General features: G+C 33.8%; 2 protein-coding genes across 2 annotated transcripts in view; one reads left to right on the plus strand and one right to left on the minus strand.

The window, feature by feature from the left end:
• The first annotated feature begins 1,255 nt into the window (after positions 1-1,255).
• LOC111614951 lies at positions 1,256-1,831 on the plus strand. Its single transcript, XM_023356325.1, has one exon. It carries the CDS (start codon positions 1,256-1,258, stop codon positions 1,829-1,831), a length of 576 nt encoding a protein of 191 aa, XP_023212093.1.
• Positions 1,832-7,386: 5,555 nt separating this feature from the next.
• Positions 7,387-17,238, minus strand: part of LOC111614952 — an 11,895-nt gene continuing 2,043 nt past the window's right edge. Inside the window, 2 exon segments of the mRNA XM_023356326.1 lie at positions 7,387-8,945; positions 9,054-10,417. Of these exon segments, the coding sequence (XP_023212094.1) occupies positions 7,387-8,945; positions 9,054-10,417 (2,923 nt within the window).

Raw genomic sequence — 17,238 nt, forward strand, 5'->3', positions numbered from 1 at the left:
AAAATAATGTCCGTTCGTTCAATTGTTAGCGAAGAAGAACTTATTGAAGATATATATGAACAGAATACACATTTATTTGAAGATATTTCTTTTCGCATGTATGCTGAACATATTAAAGTTAGATTCTCCTTAAAACGAAAAAGTGCTGAATGTGTTACCTGGGTGATAGAAGTGTCTTCCGATATAAGAAAAAGAATTCTTAAAGAGAAGAAAGTTCATATAAGGTGGTCAACCTATAGTGCATATGATTATATTCCAATACTGCAATGTTTTCGATGTTTGTCGTTTGGACACATTGCGAGAAATTGCTCTGCATCTGAGAACATATGTAGCCATTGTAATGAGAACCACTTGTTTAAAGACTGTACCAAAAAACATGAAACACTAAAATGTGCAAATTGCCTGAGGAAAAACAAACAAGAACATAATCACAATACAATGGACGAAATGTGTTCTACATATCTTGAAGGAAGGATAAAATTAGTGATGTAACGAATAGTATATTCGGCCTCAGGCCGAATACCGAATATTCGGCCAGGAGTGTGGCCGAATAGCCGAATATTCGGCCAGGAGTGTGGCCGAATAGCCGAATATTCGGCCAAACTATTCGGCTTGATTAACGCACGTACGAAAATTGGCGCGCAAATCGCATTATATGGCAAGGATCGCGCACCCTGTTCTCTATTGGCCCGCTGTCACTACACTTCTTCAATCGCGTTAATTCTTGACAGTTGTAGCGGACAGATATGAGCGTCATGGCAGTATGTTATACAAGTGCTGTATTACATAAATTATTCTTTCACAGGAGGGAACAATTGCTCCCTGGTATACTTCTCTCTAAGCAAATATGATGGTAATATCATTCTTTCGCAAATCGTATACCTATAAGTCCATTGGGAAATTGTGTAAATTAGGCGCCATCGTTAGGCGCCTAACGTAAAGCATAATTTAGTGCAAGATATAACAACACGGTGGAATTCTACCTTTTATATGTTAGAAAGGCTTCTTAAAAAAAAACGAGCTATTTCCCTCTATCTAACTGATACAGAAAAAATCTAATCTGACTGAAGAGCAGTGGGAGATTGTAGACCAATTACTGAAATTATTAAAGCCATTTGAATAGATAACAAAAATTACTAGCTCAAACTACTCATGCTTATCTGAAATTATTCCCCATGTTGTTACTCTTAACCGCTACTGCAACAAGGCCGTGTCTTCTGACCTAGCACCTAAATTAAAGTTTATGGCGATCGCCATGCAACAAGGGATAAAACAACGTTTTTCACAGATTGACGATAATAAAAACTACCTGATATCAACTTTGTTAGATTTAACGTTTAAGACGAATTTCTTCACGAACCAACTGCGAAAAGAAAGAGCCCGGCAGTACATTCTGGTTGAAGATTTACTTTCAGACTATGATACCAGCAGCGATGAAAGCGTGCGTTTTTTTCTCGTGCAGTCTAAACGTAAAAGAACCGATGAGCCTGGACAAAGCATTCGCACATCTTTCTGGGAGTGCTATGATGAAGTAGTTGCTGAGAACTTTACCGATGATGACAATGGAGTCGGAATAGCTTCTATTTCAAAGAACATCATAGCAGGTGACCTTGATAAGTACTTGTGCATGAAAACTTTAAAGAGAAACGACGATTCATTTGCCTGGTGGGCTACACATAAATCTAAATTTTCCCAATGTTCAGTCAAACTGGCTGCTGAGTACTTCTCAGCTCCTGCAAGCAGCATGTATTCAGAGAGGCTTTTTAGTGAAGCAGGAAACGTATACGAAGAAAAGAGGACAGACTTCTTTCCAAAAATGCAGAAAACTTGATTTTTCTGCACCATAACCTACCACATATTGACTTCAGTTATAATAAATAATTTTGTACAATGAAACAAAACAGTTAATTTAATTTTCAAGTTGATAATAAATGATGATTTCATAAAATTACAGATCATTAATTATTATTTTTTCACATTTTATGACCTAAGTTTTGATCTAATGTGCCACGCAGTAAAAATTTTCATACAAATTTTTTACTGTTTTCCACTCCTTTAGGGTTTAATTTCGTAAAATCTTTTCTTCGTATGTCTAAACTTTACAAAAGGAACACACCCTCAAATTTTTAAGATTCTAGCACCAGTAGTTTTGGCTCTGCGTTAATTACCCTATCAGGACTTGTTCTTTTATATACGGGTAAATAGATGACTAAACTACATAATAAGTAGGTAGTTTCATTTGATTTGTTACCCTTTTTTGATCTCTGATTGATAAAAGTTACCAAAATGATTAATTTACTGTGTTTTGTTATATCTTACTCCTGTTTTTAGGTATTCGGTATTCGGCCGAATAGTGATTAAATATTCGGTATTCGGCCGAATAGCGAAAAATAGGACGAATAGGCCGAATACCGAATAGTGGCCGATTATTCGTTACATCACTAGATAAAATACTTAAATAGAATTGACCTTACATAACACAATTGTTTGATTACAAATTGAAGAATGCGAGGTAACTTTGATAGTATAGAATTTATCATATATTTAGTGAGGTATTTCTTCAGGTAACACCAATGCGTTTTAATGTTTGTCTTGTATTTAATTTTATGTATAGCATTTCTTGTATACAGTTTTATGTATTGTGTTGTAATATTTTGAATTTTATTATTTGTAACTTAATTGATTGTACCAATTCTTAGATGTATTCAAAACATAACTTTGTAATTTTGTAAACAATTTTAATCGGGATGTGCTTATTGCGGTACCTGAATACGTAATTTTAATATTACGTTAATAAACCAGATGGATGATGATGATGATGATGGCTAAGATTCCCGTTAGCCGTAACAATTAAAATGAAGACAAAATACTTAAGTTATGATTAGATTACGTCATGATTTCCAAAGATAAAAGTTTTTATTTTTCTTATAACAAAAAAGTTAAAGTTTTTTGTTATGTAGTCGTGTGAATAAATATTTCACGTAAAGCAATGTCTGCTTTATTTCAAATATTTCTTTATAAATCTATTATACATATATATTAATATAATATTCATATTTTTTTAATAGGCCATATAATAATGCGTTTTATTTCGCTGTCTTCTGCACCCCATCAAGCTCACGGCATTATTTTCTTCACCAGGCATACAGACGGTTAAGCAACTTATTGCTGAATTTTTACTTTACTAACTACTATATATTACTACATTTATTGGCCTTAAATAATTGTATAACCCCCTTTTTAGTATTCACCTTATCGTTGCTAATTCCAGATTAAGACCGCCCTTTTTTAATGATTTCTTAAAATGGTTTCATCAATTGCTATACCATACACACCACAAAGGATAAGTAATACTGGACAGGCCTAGATTTAGCTTTTTCTAATTTAATTTTCATAATTTTTCAAACATATATGTTACCAATAAAATTGAAGATAAAGTCTGCTTAAAAAGAAATTACCATTTATTCAATTTCAATGTTCCAGAATATAAACTTTTTATGACTGACCTCCTTCTGTATGCTACTTGGCGTTAACAAAATTAAAACTTTTTCAAGCAGTAACGATAAAAGGAAAGATGTCTATGGTGTTGCCAGTTTTGACTTTTAAACTTGTGTTTTTAATTGGAAATTTTTTTGTGTATCTTAGTGGTTTTAATTTTGACTGTCATGTAGCCTACAGAGGAAGAATGGTCATTAAAAGTTTGTATTTAGGAACATCGTGTGTGAATCTGCAGTGATGAGATCATCTCGAGTCAACTCTCTGTGAAGTCAGATTTAAAAGCCGCTCACCTTGTCAGTTAATGGGTTAAACTTGTAGATACATTAGGAAGACAGATTGATCACAAAATTTTTGTCTTCTATCAGAATTCCTGACACAAGGTAAATTATATGCGTTTAGCCTGTGAAAGAAATTATATTCCAGTTTTATACATACAGGAAGTCTATAGTTCGAGTGGGGAGGCGTTCAATAGATTGACCTTCCTCTAGAGTAATTCTATGCAAAACCATTTAACTAAAAAACAAAATTTAATGACAGGAAGAAAGCAGGACTTATAAGATAAACAAGATTAACATCTCCACTCACAATACGATAAGGAAATTCTAAAGTTCTATCAAATCTAATTAACTACACTTATACTGAGTCGAAAGACAGTTTACAAAATGTTACATAATACCTCTTAACAGTACTTAGAAATCTTTGGAAAAAAACCTTCAAACAGTATTTTAATCAAAAATAAAAGTGAAAAGGAGCCAGAATCTACAAAAGCGATCTTAGTCGAACAACAGATGAGAGTCTCAAAACTGGGCTTTTGCTCTTTTTATTTTTCCAATTTTCTCCAATCTGGATTCAATTTGTTGCTCTGCTCCCCGATAACAGGATTTACGAAATAAGTTGCACCTCTAATTTATCATAAACAGCAGAAATAAAAATCTTCTCCTTGGAAAACTGATACATAGGAACAAAGTTTTACTTTCCTCTTTTCTGCAATTACAAAAGTAAAGAAAAAATTTGGCAAGTTAAATAACTTGAACAATTACAATATCTTTCTAAACACTCCGAAATTTTTCGTTTATGAGTAGTAGTGGTTTGGGCCATACTGATCACAAAATTAATTTTAGATGTCAATTAAATTAAAATTGCAAATAAAAATTTGTCAAATGAAATTATTTCAAATCACAAAATTAATTTTATAATTACTAATATGAGAAATGCTGTTCACAAATTTAAATTAAATTAATTTTCTGATCATATATCTTAATTAAATTAATTTCATTTTAACAATAAGTTTAATATATTCCGTTTAATTATTAAATTTATTATAAAATTAAGTTGTACTAATTTGTAATAATANTCTCTTGATGGTTATTTCTCTTAATATTCAAGTACATGACAATTGAAATAATATAACACTAAAATTATTTTGAAAAGGTTTTTATTTTTACATTACAGTTTATTTAAGTGTTTCCACTTTTTCCTTCAGTTTATCTAAAGCAAAAAATTTCTTCATGTAATAATTTTAAAATTAATTTTTCAGGATATAAATTATTTTTAGATCAGAAATTTCTCGAGTAAATTAATTTTATGAATAATAGTAGTAGTGGTTTGACACATACTGATCACAAAATTAATTTGAGATGTCGATTAAATTAAAATTGCAAATAAAAATCTGTTGAATGAAATTATTTCAGAGCACAAAATTACTTTTTCAATCACAAATCTTAATTTTATTGTAACAATAAGGCCGTATTAATTATTGAATTTAAATTAAATTAATTTTATTTTAACAATAAGTTTAATTATTAAAATATTTTTTTAACTTTGAATTAAATTAATTTTATTTTAACGATGAGACAAAGATTCTATATTAATTATTATATGTTTTAATATCTGAGAAAATTAAAACACAACAATTGTATGAAATAATATAACGCCATAACGAAATTATGTTTGAATTTTTTTTATTTTTACATTAATAGATTAAATTAGTTTATCATATTTAAGCTTTTCCAGTTTTCTCATTCACTTTGTCTAAAACATGGCACATTTCTACTAGTAAGTGAAGTAATAATTTCTGGTTATTGTTTATGATATATTCCCGGTCTATTTTCTGATATTTTAAAATGTAACACTATGAAAGTTCATTTTGGAAATCGTCAATAAATTGCTGATCAAGTATTTGGTAACGAGAAACATAATTCCAGTTTAGATAATCTTTTAATACGCGTAAAGTCATAGTTTACTTTTTTTGTTTTCTTACATAAATTGTAAAATTACGAAAGAATTATATTTTTCTTTCCCTTCTGACTTTTGGATAATGTATAACTTTTAATTTTTTAAAAACAAGCCAATAATGTACTATAAAACTTTTAAAAAAGGAGTTAAAAAAGATATAAAAAAACAAAATAATTTGCAGAGAAAAATCTTTTATTTACATTATTACTAACAAGCTTCCCAAATGCATTTCGCCTACGGCCTCTTCAGTGGGGCTTACAGCACAAAATCTACGTTCTAACAGTCATGAAGAGCCACTTATATGATTAAAAAAAATTCCTAGCATTCCGCTGTTAACTCTGCATAATTACTATAGTGAACTGTTCTTTTACCTTTCGCTTTACATTGGTTTTTTCCTGAAAAATAATTTTTACGAGTAATTTATTAGTATTTATCTGGCAATTATTATTATTACAATGTTGGAAGACAGAAGAATTACTCATTTTTAACCTTACGGCAGCCAAATGTTCCGACAGTCTGATTGTTAATCTTCGTTTTGTTTCACCGACGTTAAAACTAGGGTTGTTACACGTGCACTCTATCCGATAAACAACACCTTCTTCTTCTAATAAATCTTTTTTTATTACTTCTGATGATTATCATATTTGATAACCTGTTATTTAAAGACGAAGCAGATCTAATTCATTTATGATTAAAGAAGTTATTATATTTTTCATAAATACCTTTTATATACGGAAATGATACATACTTTATTATTTCTTTACAACGTTTAACTTTAAACCTGTTTCTTAAAAATCTGTGAAACCAATCATTTAGTAATCTTTTTGGATATCCATTTAAAATGTATTTCTTTGTATCTTCAATTTCTCTCTCTCTTTTATCTATGTTTGTTGTTCTAGGAAAAATCTTTGTTATTTCCATCAAGTATACATACTTTATTATTTCTTGACATCGTTTAACTTTAAACCTGTTTCTTAAGAATCTGTGGAACCAATCATTTAGTAATCTTTTTGGATATCCATTTAAAATGTATTTCTTATGAATATCTTCAATTTCTTTTTCTCGTTTATCTATATTTGTTGTTGTAGAAAAAATCTTTGTTATTTCCATCAGATATACATTATATTTTCGATTTAAAGGACAGTATGATCTATAATTAATTACTTTTCTCGTATTACACGGTTTTTCAAATTTACAGTATTCCAAATGGTCTTCAAATCTTTTAATTGTTATATCTAGGTAACTTAATTGATTATGTAATTCATGCTCTTGAGTAAATTTAATATTCAAATTAATTTTATTAGCTTGTTCCAAAATTTGTAAGTTTGTTGTTACTGTACTATCGTACACTATCAAAATATCATCGACGTACCTTGCAAAAAACATAACTCCATTTAACGTTGATAAAATCATGTTCACATCCAGCATATAAATTTCTGCTAATTTTGGTCCTATTACAGAACCCATCGAAATACCATCTGTTTGTCGATAAAAGTTCTTTTCTTTCACTGTAAAAAAATTATTTCTAATGTGAAAATAATTAAATCCTTTAAATAATCAGGGACACAATACTTACGTAGGCTACTCAAATAAGACCGAGTAAGTAAATACCTAATTAATAATTTATTTTACCTAATGAGTAATAATATTTACTTACTCGTGAATAATAATTGCTTGCTCACTTACTCGTGAGCAAGCAACATAAAACTGTCCATGAGAGAAGCAATGTTCTCTCAAGTCAATACCTGCAAATTTGAGAGTTTGCCCCTGAGACTTGTTTATTGTCATGGCAAAGCAGACTTTTAGGGGAAACTGTAATCGTTTAAATTCGAACAGGATATCATTAGGTATTAATGGGATACGTGGTATAAATACAGTTTCCCCTTTCGCACACCCAGTTAATATAGTGGCTTCCACTATATTGCGATGTAACGCTTTCACTTGCAGTCTCGTACCGTTACAAAGTTTTGGTGGTTTTAAATTTCGCAACAACATAATTGGAGTGCCCACACGCAGAATAAGCTTATGATAAGGCAAACCTGGCGGTTTCAATGAATTTAAAAATTCTACAGGGTAATTAGTAGCGTCATCTGTATTAACCACAGTATCAATCGAAGTATAGACCCTTTCTTCGCCCTCAAACGACATGAGCAGGATATTGTTGATAGCTGCTGCTTGATCGTTCTTTGGAGTAAGTATGGCACGCTCACATAACCATTCAATAGGCTTGTCATGTATATGAATAATGTCTGGATAAACTTTAGACAGCAATTCTTGAACCGTAGTAACAACTGTGCACAATTCTTCCGGGATGGTTATCATTCCATCAAACGATGGAAAATCACCATTACCGATTTTAAGAAGGAGATCTGAAAATCTACCAGCAGTGTCATCCCCGGCCAAATGTGCTCTCATATTTTTAGAGAGCTTAAGAATATTAACCTGGGGCCACAAATTAGATTTCTTAATGCACGACTTTACTTCGTCAGCTCTGGTTCCTTTTGGCACCACTGGTAGAGTCTGCCGAAAGTCTCCGGCCAGCAAAACTGTTACGCCACCCATTAATTTTGTATTACCCCTTATATCCCTTAGTGATCTGTTTAAGGCTTCAATACCACTTTTATGAGCCATCGTTATTTCGTCCCACACGATTATTTTTGTACTCTTTAAAACTTCAGCAAAATTACTTTGTTTGGAGATGTTGCAAATGGGAGTCTCGGCAGTGATTAAATTGAGTGGTAACTTAAAAGTAGCATGAGCAGTTCGACCACCTTCGAGTAATGTAGCAGCTATGCCTGACGACGCCACAGCCAGGGCAATGCCGTGAGTACTTCTTACTTTCGCCAAAAGTAAATTAATAAGGAAGGTTTTACCAGTTCCACCTGGAGCGTCTAAGAAGAATATTCGACCGTCATTTGCATCTACACTTGTGATAATTTTATTGTAAACTTCCTGTTGCTCGTCATTCAAGGATGCTTCACTTTTTCTTACTGCGTCTTCTAAGGCCACTGTATCGTAACTGGTCTCCTTCACGTACTCGCTATTTTCAAAATGTATTGATGTTATTGGCTGAATTAATCCATACTCTTTAAGAGGACGGCCGCCTAATGATAATACGGCATCCTCTAATACTGACAGGCATTTGTTAAATATTAGGTCCGATGAGTGCTCTACATCCACGTCACCTTGCCTTTCCAGTTGTTTTTTAAAGTCTTAAGAAAGGTATTCTTTGTATTTTTCCCAAAGACATAAGGGGTCGGAAACCTGGCAGAACAATAAAATGATAGCAAAAAGCTCTCGAATCATATGCGGTGTTTGACAAAGTGCTGCCTCTTCAAGAGCTGAATCCAAATGCCGATCATCTTCTAGTAGACCTAGAGCCTTGCATGCGGATTGGAAAGTGGGATGTAAGTGACCATGTACAGTTTTCAATGCTTCAAATGAAATTGGGCCTCTGATCTCATGTAGAAGCATTCGAAGGTGGTAGCATTCTGTATTGTTTGGATGAACAGTATAAACTCTACCTAGAACGTGTTCTTTTTTGACCCCTGACCATCCTTCAACATTCACTCCTCTCTTTCTTCTCTGAAACGATCGCTTGTTCCAAACGTAATACGCAGGGACTTTCGAGTATAGCAATGTTTTTGCAAAGTCATCCACGTTACACAGATCGAAAAAGGAGAGGAGTATAGTTGTAGGAGGACTACTCAATTTGTCGCACAAGTTCTGCTCATTAAAATAAATTCTCTGTCCATTTTCTAAATGGACAGCAAGGTACACTACAGGAGGAAAACGCTCATGTATTGGGAATTCAAGGATTCGCCAAACTGCTTCAGCTGAACTTATATATCGACCACTTGCGTAGGTTGTAACTTCATCTTTCCCGTTCTCTAAAGTAAACGTAGCCTGATCTGACCCTTTATTAACATATTTGCAAACGTATTTGATTGACTTCACTGAATGGCAATACTCTACGTTCACGTGAGCGTTACATGTTTTTAATAGCACTGGATTATAAGGAACCACCCAACGATTATCTATTGTAACACCCTTGATATTGACAGAGAATCCACCGTCATCCAGAGAACGTCTCTTGTACTGCGGATAACCATCATTACCGGTTTGAGTTTCCTTAATAAGAGCCTTAGGATAACGTTTGCTGCACGAATTATCTTTCATGCATGGAGAATTTCGGTTTAAACTTCCACAGGGGCCATGTATCATATTACTTTTAACAATTTCGTAAAGCTCAGGATCACGATCAGGGTTAGGTATTTCAGCACACATAATATTGTCAATTTGATCCGGAGTGATGCGATGTTGAAGCCATAAAAGTATATGAATATGCGGAAGACCTCGCTTTTGCCATTCCGTCGAATACATATAGCATCTCACTTCACCGAATATTTTCCCTTTTATCAACAAATCCATGACCTTTTTTACCTTTAATCGAAAGACACGCGAAATAATATCGTATCGATCATGAGATTTTTGTTCTGAAAGTAAGTGCTCATTTATGTCACTCCAGCGTGGGTTACATGTAAAAGTAATAAAAAGGTCGGGACGACCGTAATGTCTAACATAGGTCATGGCGTCTTGCGTTTTTTCGTGCATGTATCTTGGTCCACCAGTAAAAGATGATGGAAGTACTACCATCTGTCCCAGCTGATTTGCTTTAGTATCATAATTTATACATTGGCACATTGTGAGATCCGAAAGGCCCTGGATCTAATTTGTGAATCTTTATTAAATATGTGTAAATATCGACACGAAATATTACTTCGTTTTTGTGAAAAAAATATTGTTTTAGACGTGGGAAAAACCAGATAACAAATGTTATTTCCTTTCATCGAAGAGAACATCCTCTGTTTTTCCGTATCTGGTTAAAAATCTTGCTCAGATGGGAAATGGTTACCCCTCGTTCATCTCCCTTTTGTCCGTTCTCACGAAAGAGTTACTGGACGATGATTGGACAAAATCTTGAAATAAAAGGGGAGATTAGTCAGAATTCGGGGAGTTCTTCGACAGATCCGAAGCATACAAACTCCACATACGTTTCCCTCCTGATGGCCAACGCCCATAAACGGAGTCCGACAGACTAAGTCCCGCGTCTACACTTAGAAGAAGTGATATTTTTTATATTTTGTGCACGAATTGATCTCCTTTACGAAGGTATTATGAACTCTATTTACAAGGTGTCCTCTACCTACAGAAACGAAGACGACGACAACCAACAGGTCGTATGTTTAGAATCATTTTGTGAGCTCTCTCTCGAACGCGCATTAGCATAGAAAAGGTCGTAACCTCTAGTTTGTCGCTTAAATGGTTGTAATTGAATTTTTGTATTCGTTTGTTTGAGATTTATTAAATTTACTCTTGTTTTGTTTTATAAGAATGTCTCCTCAATTTAGTCCGAATCAGATCGCATACGCATGTTTGTCCGCGCATCGATAAATTGACAAACTGGTGTCGGGAACCTGACGAACGTCTGAACTACGCGGTTCAGATTATCCTTGTTTACGCTCTCCTATGAAATATTTAAGATCAGATCTAGTGATCTGCATCCTAGAGGACTGGTCTTACCGACTAGTGCTCGTAAGTGGCGTAGATTGAGCTCTGCGTCCTTGGCTACTTTCACACTGGTGTCAGGTGTGGGGTTTTTCGAACTAAAAACATCCGTAATACACTCTCACAGTGGTGTCGCAGGAGAGGTTATCGAACTAAAAAGAAAAATTCCCTAATAACCTCTCACAAGCGGATCTGATTCGGATTGAGAGGCAACTAGTTGATAAGTTGAAATAAAATAGTTTCAAGTTAATTATACGATAGAAATCAGGATGGATAGAGATAGAGAAGAACCTCCGCGAGCTGTGTTAGCTGGTAATCCAATAACGTTAGGCGGACTAGGTGGAATGATTTCCCTCTTACCGGTCTTCTCAGGGGACGCGAAAGGTCCAAAAGTATCAGAATTTTTCGATACGTTAGCGGATGTGACTAGAGTAGCAGCATGGTCGAAGGCACAGATGTTAGCTGTAGCTAAATTAAAATTGACTGGCATTGCCCGGGAACTCGTACGTAAGGATCGGCGAGTAAAAGACGTGGAGGATTATGAGGAATTTAAGAAAATAATGATAGAGCGTTTTGAGAAGGTCCCTTATCCATATTGAATCCAGAAATTCTACGCGTGCGTCCAGGCCAGAGATGAGGACGTACAGACATACGCCGTACGACTCCAGGCCCTAGCCGAGGAGGTTGAGATTGAACACGAAGGCGCGAACGAAGCCGAAATAGAAGTCATAAAACGAGTCAAAGAAAAAGAATTGGACGAGAGGTTGAAAGTCCAATTTATGAATGGGGTCGACATAAGGATAAGAAAAAGGATTATGTCCAGAGAACCAGAGACCTTCGACCAAGCCCTGAAAATAGCAATAAATGAGGAGAATATAGAGCTCCTCACTTCTCATCCTAGGGGTCTGGTAAAAGTAATAAAAGAAGAAGAAGAATTAGCAGTTAATGAAGGAGAATTTTTAAGGGAAACTGAATCTGATCCCGAAAGACAAATGGAAGAAGTAGTTAAGGCTATAGGGGACGTAAGAAATCAATTTAATACATTTGTAGGACAATCCCAGGAGAAAAGGGATGAGGGTAGAGGACGAAATACAAAATATTTCCGATCGACAGAACAAGTTCCTAATGGAAACCGTCCACAAACAGTCGGCTTCTGTCGGGAGACGTATAGAAATAATACTCGTTATGATTTAGATAAAATGAATAGGGATGAGCCTAATAGAACTAATAGATATAAAAATAACTGGAGGAGTGTGATCAATAGCGTAGAAGAATCAAGAAGGCGACACCCCAGGAATTTCCGTAAGGAGAGAAAAACACGTCCCAGGTATAAAGAAGGAGCAACAAATCCTAAATGGAAGAAAACTTTTTGGAAAGGAAGGTTAAACACTGTTGGTGCTGAAATTAAACCTATTGTACTTGTGTACGTTAATAATATACCTATAAAGGTCCTAATCGATGAAGAGGCTAAAAATACGCTCTTATCAACACGAATTGCACGAATCCTAAAAAATAATGCTCCAGTACATATTACTGAGCCGCTAGAAATGGAAAATAGTCCGGGAAAAACTGTTCTCTTAAGTGGCATAGCACTGCCGACATTTAAATTTAGGGGATTAAAATTTAAAAGAATTGCGAGAATAGTTGATACCAAAGAACTTATACCGTGTGATGGTATATTAGGTAAAGATTTCCTTATGGAGGGAAATATCACGATAGATCGAGAAAATAAAAGATTAATTTTAGAAAGTGGAAAGGAAGTCCATTTTTGCTCTCCCCGAACCCCAAGGAAAAATTATTTTAAAGGAGAATTGCAAATCGATAAAGAAATTATCAAACAAAACGGAAGTAGTTATCGAGGTAAAACGCAGAAATTCAGACAAAATCAAATGAATAGAAATCGTAAGGAAGTCGACTTGAAGTATTCAGAAGCTAGTGTATTACGCAGTGTTCGAGTGTCTCCCCGCAAACTCCATTCAAGGAAGAACAAGCATTTAGGGACCATCAGAAAAGCGGAAGCTAAGCGCAAGTCCACTAAAGATGAAATAAACAATAGGGCTAAGGATAAAAAGTTAGGGCGTAAGATTAAACAAGAAAATAAGAAGAAAACTTATAGCGATCCCATTGAGGAAACGAAACGAGATGAGAATACGAAAACTTTTCAAGAGACTAGGAAAGAAAAAGAAGTCTCAGAGAAATCAACGGCTCCAAAACGAGAGGAAATAAAGGTAGATAAGGTAGAACCCAGAAACGACCGCAAAACCGAAATAAGCCGCTCTAGAGGTCAGATAATAGCGGATCTCTACAAATTAATATGCCTACTGATCTCGTTACTAAAAATTATTTCGGGAAAGAGTATAAAGGTTAATGATGAAAAGGAGGAAATTGAAACAAAAAGGGAGGCTTATAAAAGTAAAATACCCATCGCTGTGTTTCAAAGACATAAGAACTATCCGTTCATGGATCCGAACAAAATTATGAGGGATAAACAAATGGGAAAAACCCAATAATAATAGGAAATAATTAAATAGGAAGTCGCTTATCGATGCAGATATATTGTTGAATCATCATTATTACTTCCCTTCCCGATTAAGAAATACTAGTAGCAGATTAAATAAAATAACGGAATTACGAAACCTTGAACTCACCTCTCAAGCTAATAGTATATCCTTAGTTTAAATCATCTATGGAAAAATTAAAGCAATTATAAAGAAGCGAAGATACGTTATACAGAACCAAAAAAGGAAAATGTTGCAATTTCTAGAGAATTAGAGAATTATCACTTTCCACATTAGTAGATCAAGTTCTTCCCAAAGAAACATCGAAAATGTTGGGCTTATGAAGTTGATTTAGAAATAATGTTAAATAGTACTAATTGAAGTAGTTAAATCAATGATAGAGTTTGTAAATACATATTTAGTGAGCTAAATCCGAGAAAGGAAAATAATATACATTCTGAAGATAAGGGAGTTCCCCTTTATATTATAACAATTAAAATATTTTCTACAGGTGGAGAACGCTCTCCTGAAATTATAAAGACAAGACGAAGCTCATTTCTCAAGGAAGCTTGCTCACACTCTTCAATAATAAGATTAGACACAAAGATGAAGTCCTCGATTACATTCGTCCTCCAAATTTGCATCTTGATCAACTTAAAATGGAGTTATAGAGCTCAAGAAGTAAACGAATTCGAGAAAGGTGTCATTTTCATTTACAAAGAGAACTTTTTGATGACATCTAGCCATTGGACATTGATCCATGATTTCGATTTCGATCATTTTGATCAAGAAGTTGAGTTTTTAACACAATCTCTTGAATCTTTAAAGGCCATAATCATAAACAGAGAGCGAGTATCAAATGAGAAAGGAAACGATCAAGCAAGACGGATCTTACCTACAAATGGATACGAAATACTTATATCATCTTTCTCGGAATACAAAAGAGACTATTATGATTTAAAGGGATTAGTTACACTTGATAAAGAAAGTAGAAAGAGAAGAGGATTAATCGACGTAGGAGGAAAAGCATTGAAGTTTTTATTCGGCACAGCTACATCCGAAGATATAGAAGTTTTAAATGGAGAAATTACAAATATAAAACGTATTAATAAAGGTATAATTCATTTAGTACAATCACAAGCGACTCTTCTAAACGATACTTTGAGAATAAGTAAGAACAACAGACAGAAAATAAATAATTTGTCAAGAAGACAAGATTCCTTCGAGAACTTACTAAAAATATATCGATATGATTTAGCATTTGAAATTATCATGAGAAATATAGAATTTGCGATGCAAGAATTTCATACACAAATAATTGAATTAAGAGAAGCTATTGACGTTTTAGAGCAAGGAAAATTAAGCTCGTATTTTATCTCAAAGGAAGTGATGTATCGTACGTTACGAGAAATACAACCACAACTTCCGGAAGGTTATTCATTGATAGAGCAAGTCAAAGCTGACACTCTCTTTAAATTTTACCAGTGGATTACTACAGTTGCTATCGCACTTCCAGGAAAATTAAGAATTTTCGCAAAAATGCCATTGAAAACGCCTAGTGGATATTTCGATGCTTACGAAATTTTGGGATTACCTACATATATTCCTGTATTGAAAGCTTATGCATATTTTAAGACTGAATATCCCATTTTAGCATTGTCAATGGATCGTCAATCGTACATGTTGTTACGTCATCACGAATTGGCTGTTTGCCAAATATCACAGTTTGCTGTTTGTTCACCGGACGTTCCGATATTTCGAGCTCCACATCAGAGCTGCGAATATTCTTTATACATCGGAAATGATCAGAAGGTAACAGAACTTTGTTCCAAAGAAATTGTAAAGGAATTTTATCCAATTTTTAGAAGAATAGACAAGCAAGGAACATGGGTATTTTCTACACCCTCTACATTAGTATTAGTAGTGAAATGTTCTGCTAAACAAAATAACTTGCATTCATTACCTTCTAATATAAGTAAATTGAATAATGTTGGAATCATAAGATTGCCAAATACATGTATAGGATACTTACCTGGAATTATCCTCACTTCACATTTTCACATGAGATCAACTGTTCACACAAGAAGCAGTCCTAAGTTTATTATACCTCCAATTGAAACAATATTTTCCAAGATGGAATTAGAGAAATTACAAGAGAGTATAAATCCTACAGAGACTCCTGAGAAGAATAAAGAGAATTCTAAGAAACAAACAGATGATGACATTAAGGTAGCAGAAAAATCATACGAGCAAATGAAGAAAGATTTGGATAGATTATTGACAGAAAATGAAGATCTTTTTATATTAAACACTCCAACAATTCCAATCACATACATATGGATTATCCTTGGAAGTATAGGAATATTAATCCTACTTATCTGCACATATTATATAGTCAAGCATATTTGTTGGAAACAAAGATTTGAAAGGAGAATAAAGAGAAGGTCACAACAAGACATTTCACTTCAAGAAACTCCTCACAGAAATAATACAGAAGAAGAGGAACCGGAATTAGTAGAACCTGTTGAAAGCTCAACTGAACAAGCTTCAACCTCAGCACAGACAAAGAAGCATTTTGTTCGAACATATCGACTTTAGTTCGACTGTATCGACTTTAATTTTAATTAGCTTTTTGAGATGATCATTTCATTCATTGGATTGAACTTTTATTTGATTATATAATGATCGATTTTAGTTACATATATCTTTAGCTTGTAAGTACCTTTCCTAATAATAACAAAAAGCTTATTTAAAGGAATGTACACCCCACTTAAATTGATAAACTAAAGTGATTGATTAGAATAGACATAATATTGTATAGAATAGTCTAGATTGTAAGACTTAGAGTAGTATTAAGAGAGAGAGAGACATTAATAGAGATATGTATTTGTTAACATACTACCTTTTAAAATGAACAATACTTTGGTGAAAAGGAACTTTGCCTCAAAGAGGATTTCAATGACCCTAGAGTCATACAACCTTTAGTGAACTCAACCACCTGAACTTTTGTGGTTATGTGAAATGAAATTTTAGCAGGAAAAGAAGTGTGTCAACATACAGGAAGAAGACACATTATATCAACTGCAAAGTGAACTTTGAACTTTTAGCAGGTGCTTTTTGAAATAAGAAGACATCACCTGATCTTCTAATATCCCTGAATTTGTGTAACTATAAGAAGTCAGCCAACAGAGGTGCTGCCATAGAGACTCTCAGCAACAGAGAGGTGCATTCGGAACAAGTGACGAACTATGTCCACTTTTACCGTCGAATCCAGACGAAGACACCTGTGTTCATTGTGTTTATTTTAGTAATATTATTAATCTGATGAATTGTTTATTATATTATTTCCATGTATTTCAATTTTGAATTTAATTTGAATTATTGTATACTTTTATGATTTTATTATTATGTATAACGCAATTTTTAGAGAGAGAGAGAG

The sequence above is a fragment of the Centruroides sculpturatus genome, unplaced genomic scaffold (genome assembly GCF_000671375.1).
Source record: "Centruroides sculpturatus isolate CEXI.00-Female unplaced genomic scaffold, Cexi_2.0 scaffold1640, whole genome shotgun sequence".
NCBI lineage: Eukaryota > Metazoa > Arthropoda > Arachnida > Scorpiones > Buthidae > Centruroides > Centruroides sculpturatus.

Bases quoted from the DNA above. Each gene is read 5' to 3' on its own strand.
- LOC111614951 (XM_023356325.1), top strand. From the start codon at position 1,256: ATGCAACAAGGGATAAAACAACGTTTTTCACAGATTGACGATAATAAA.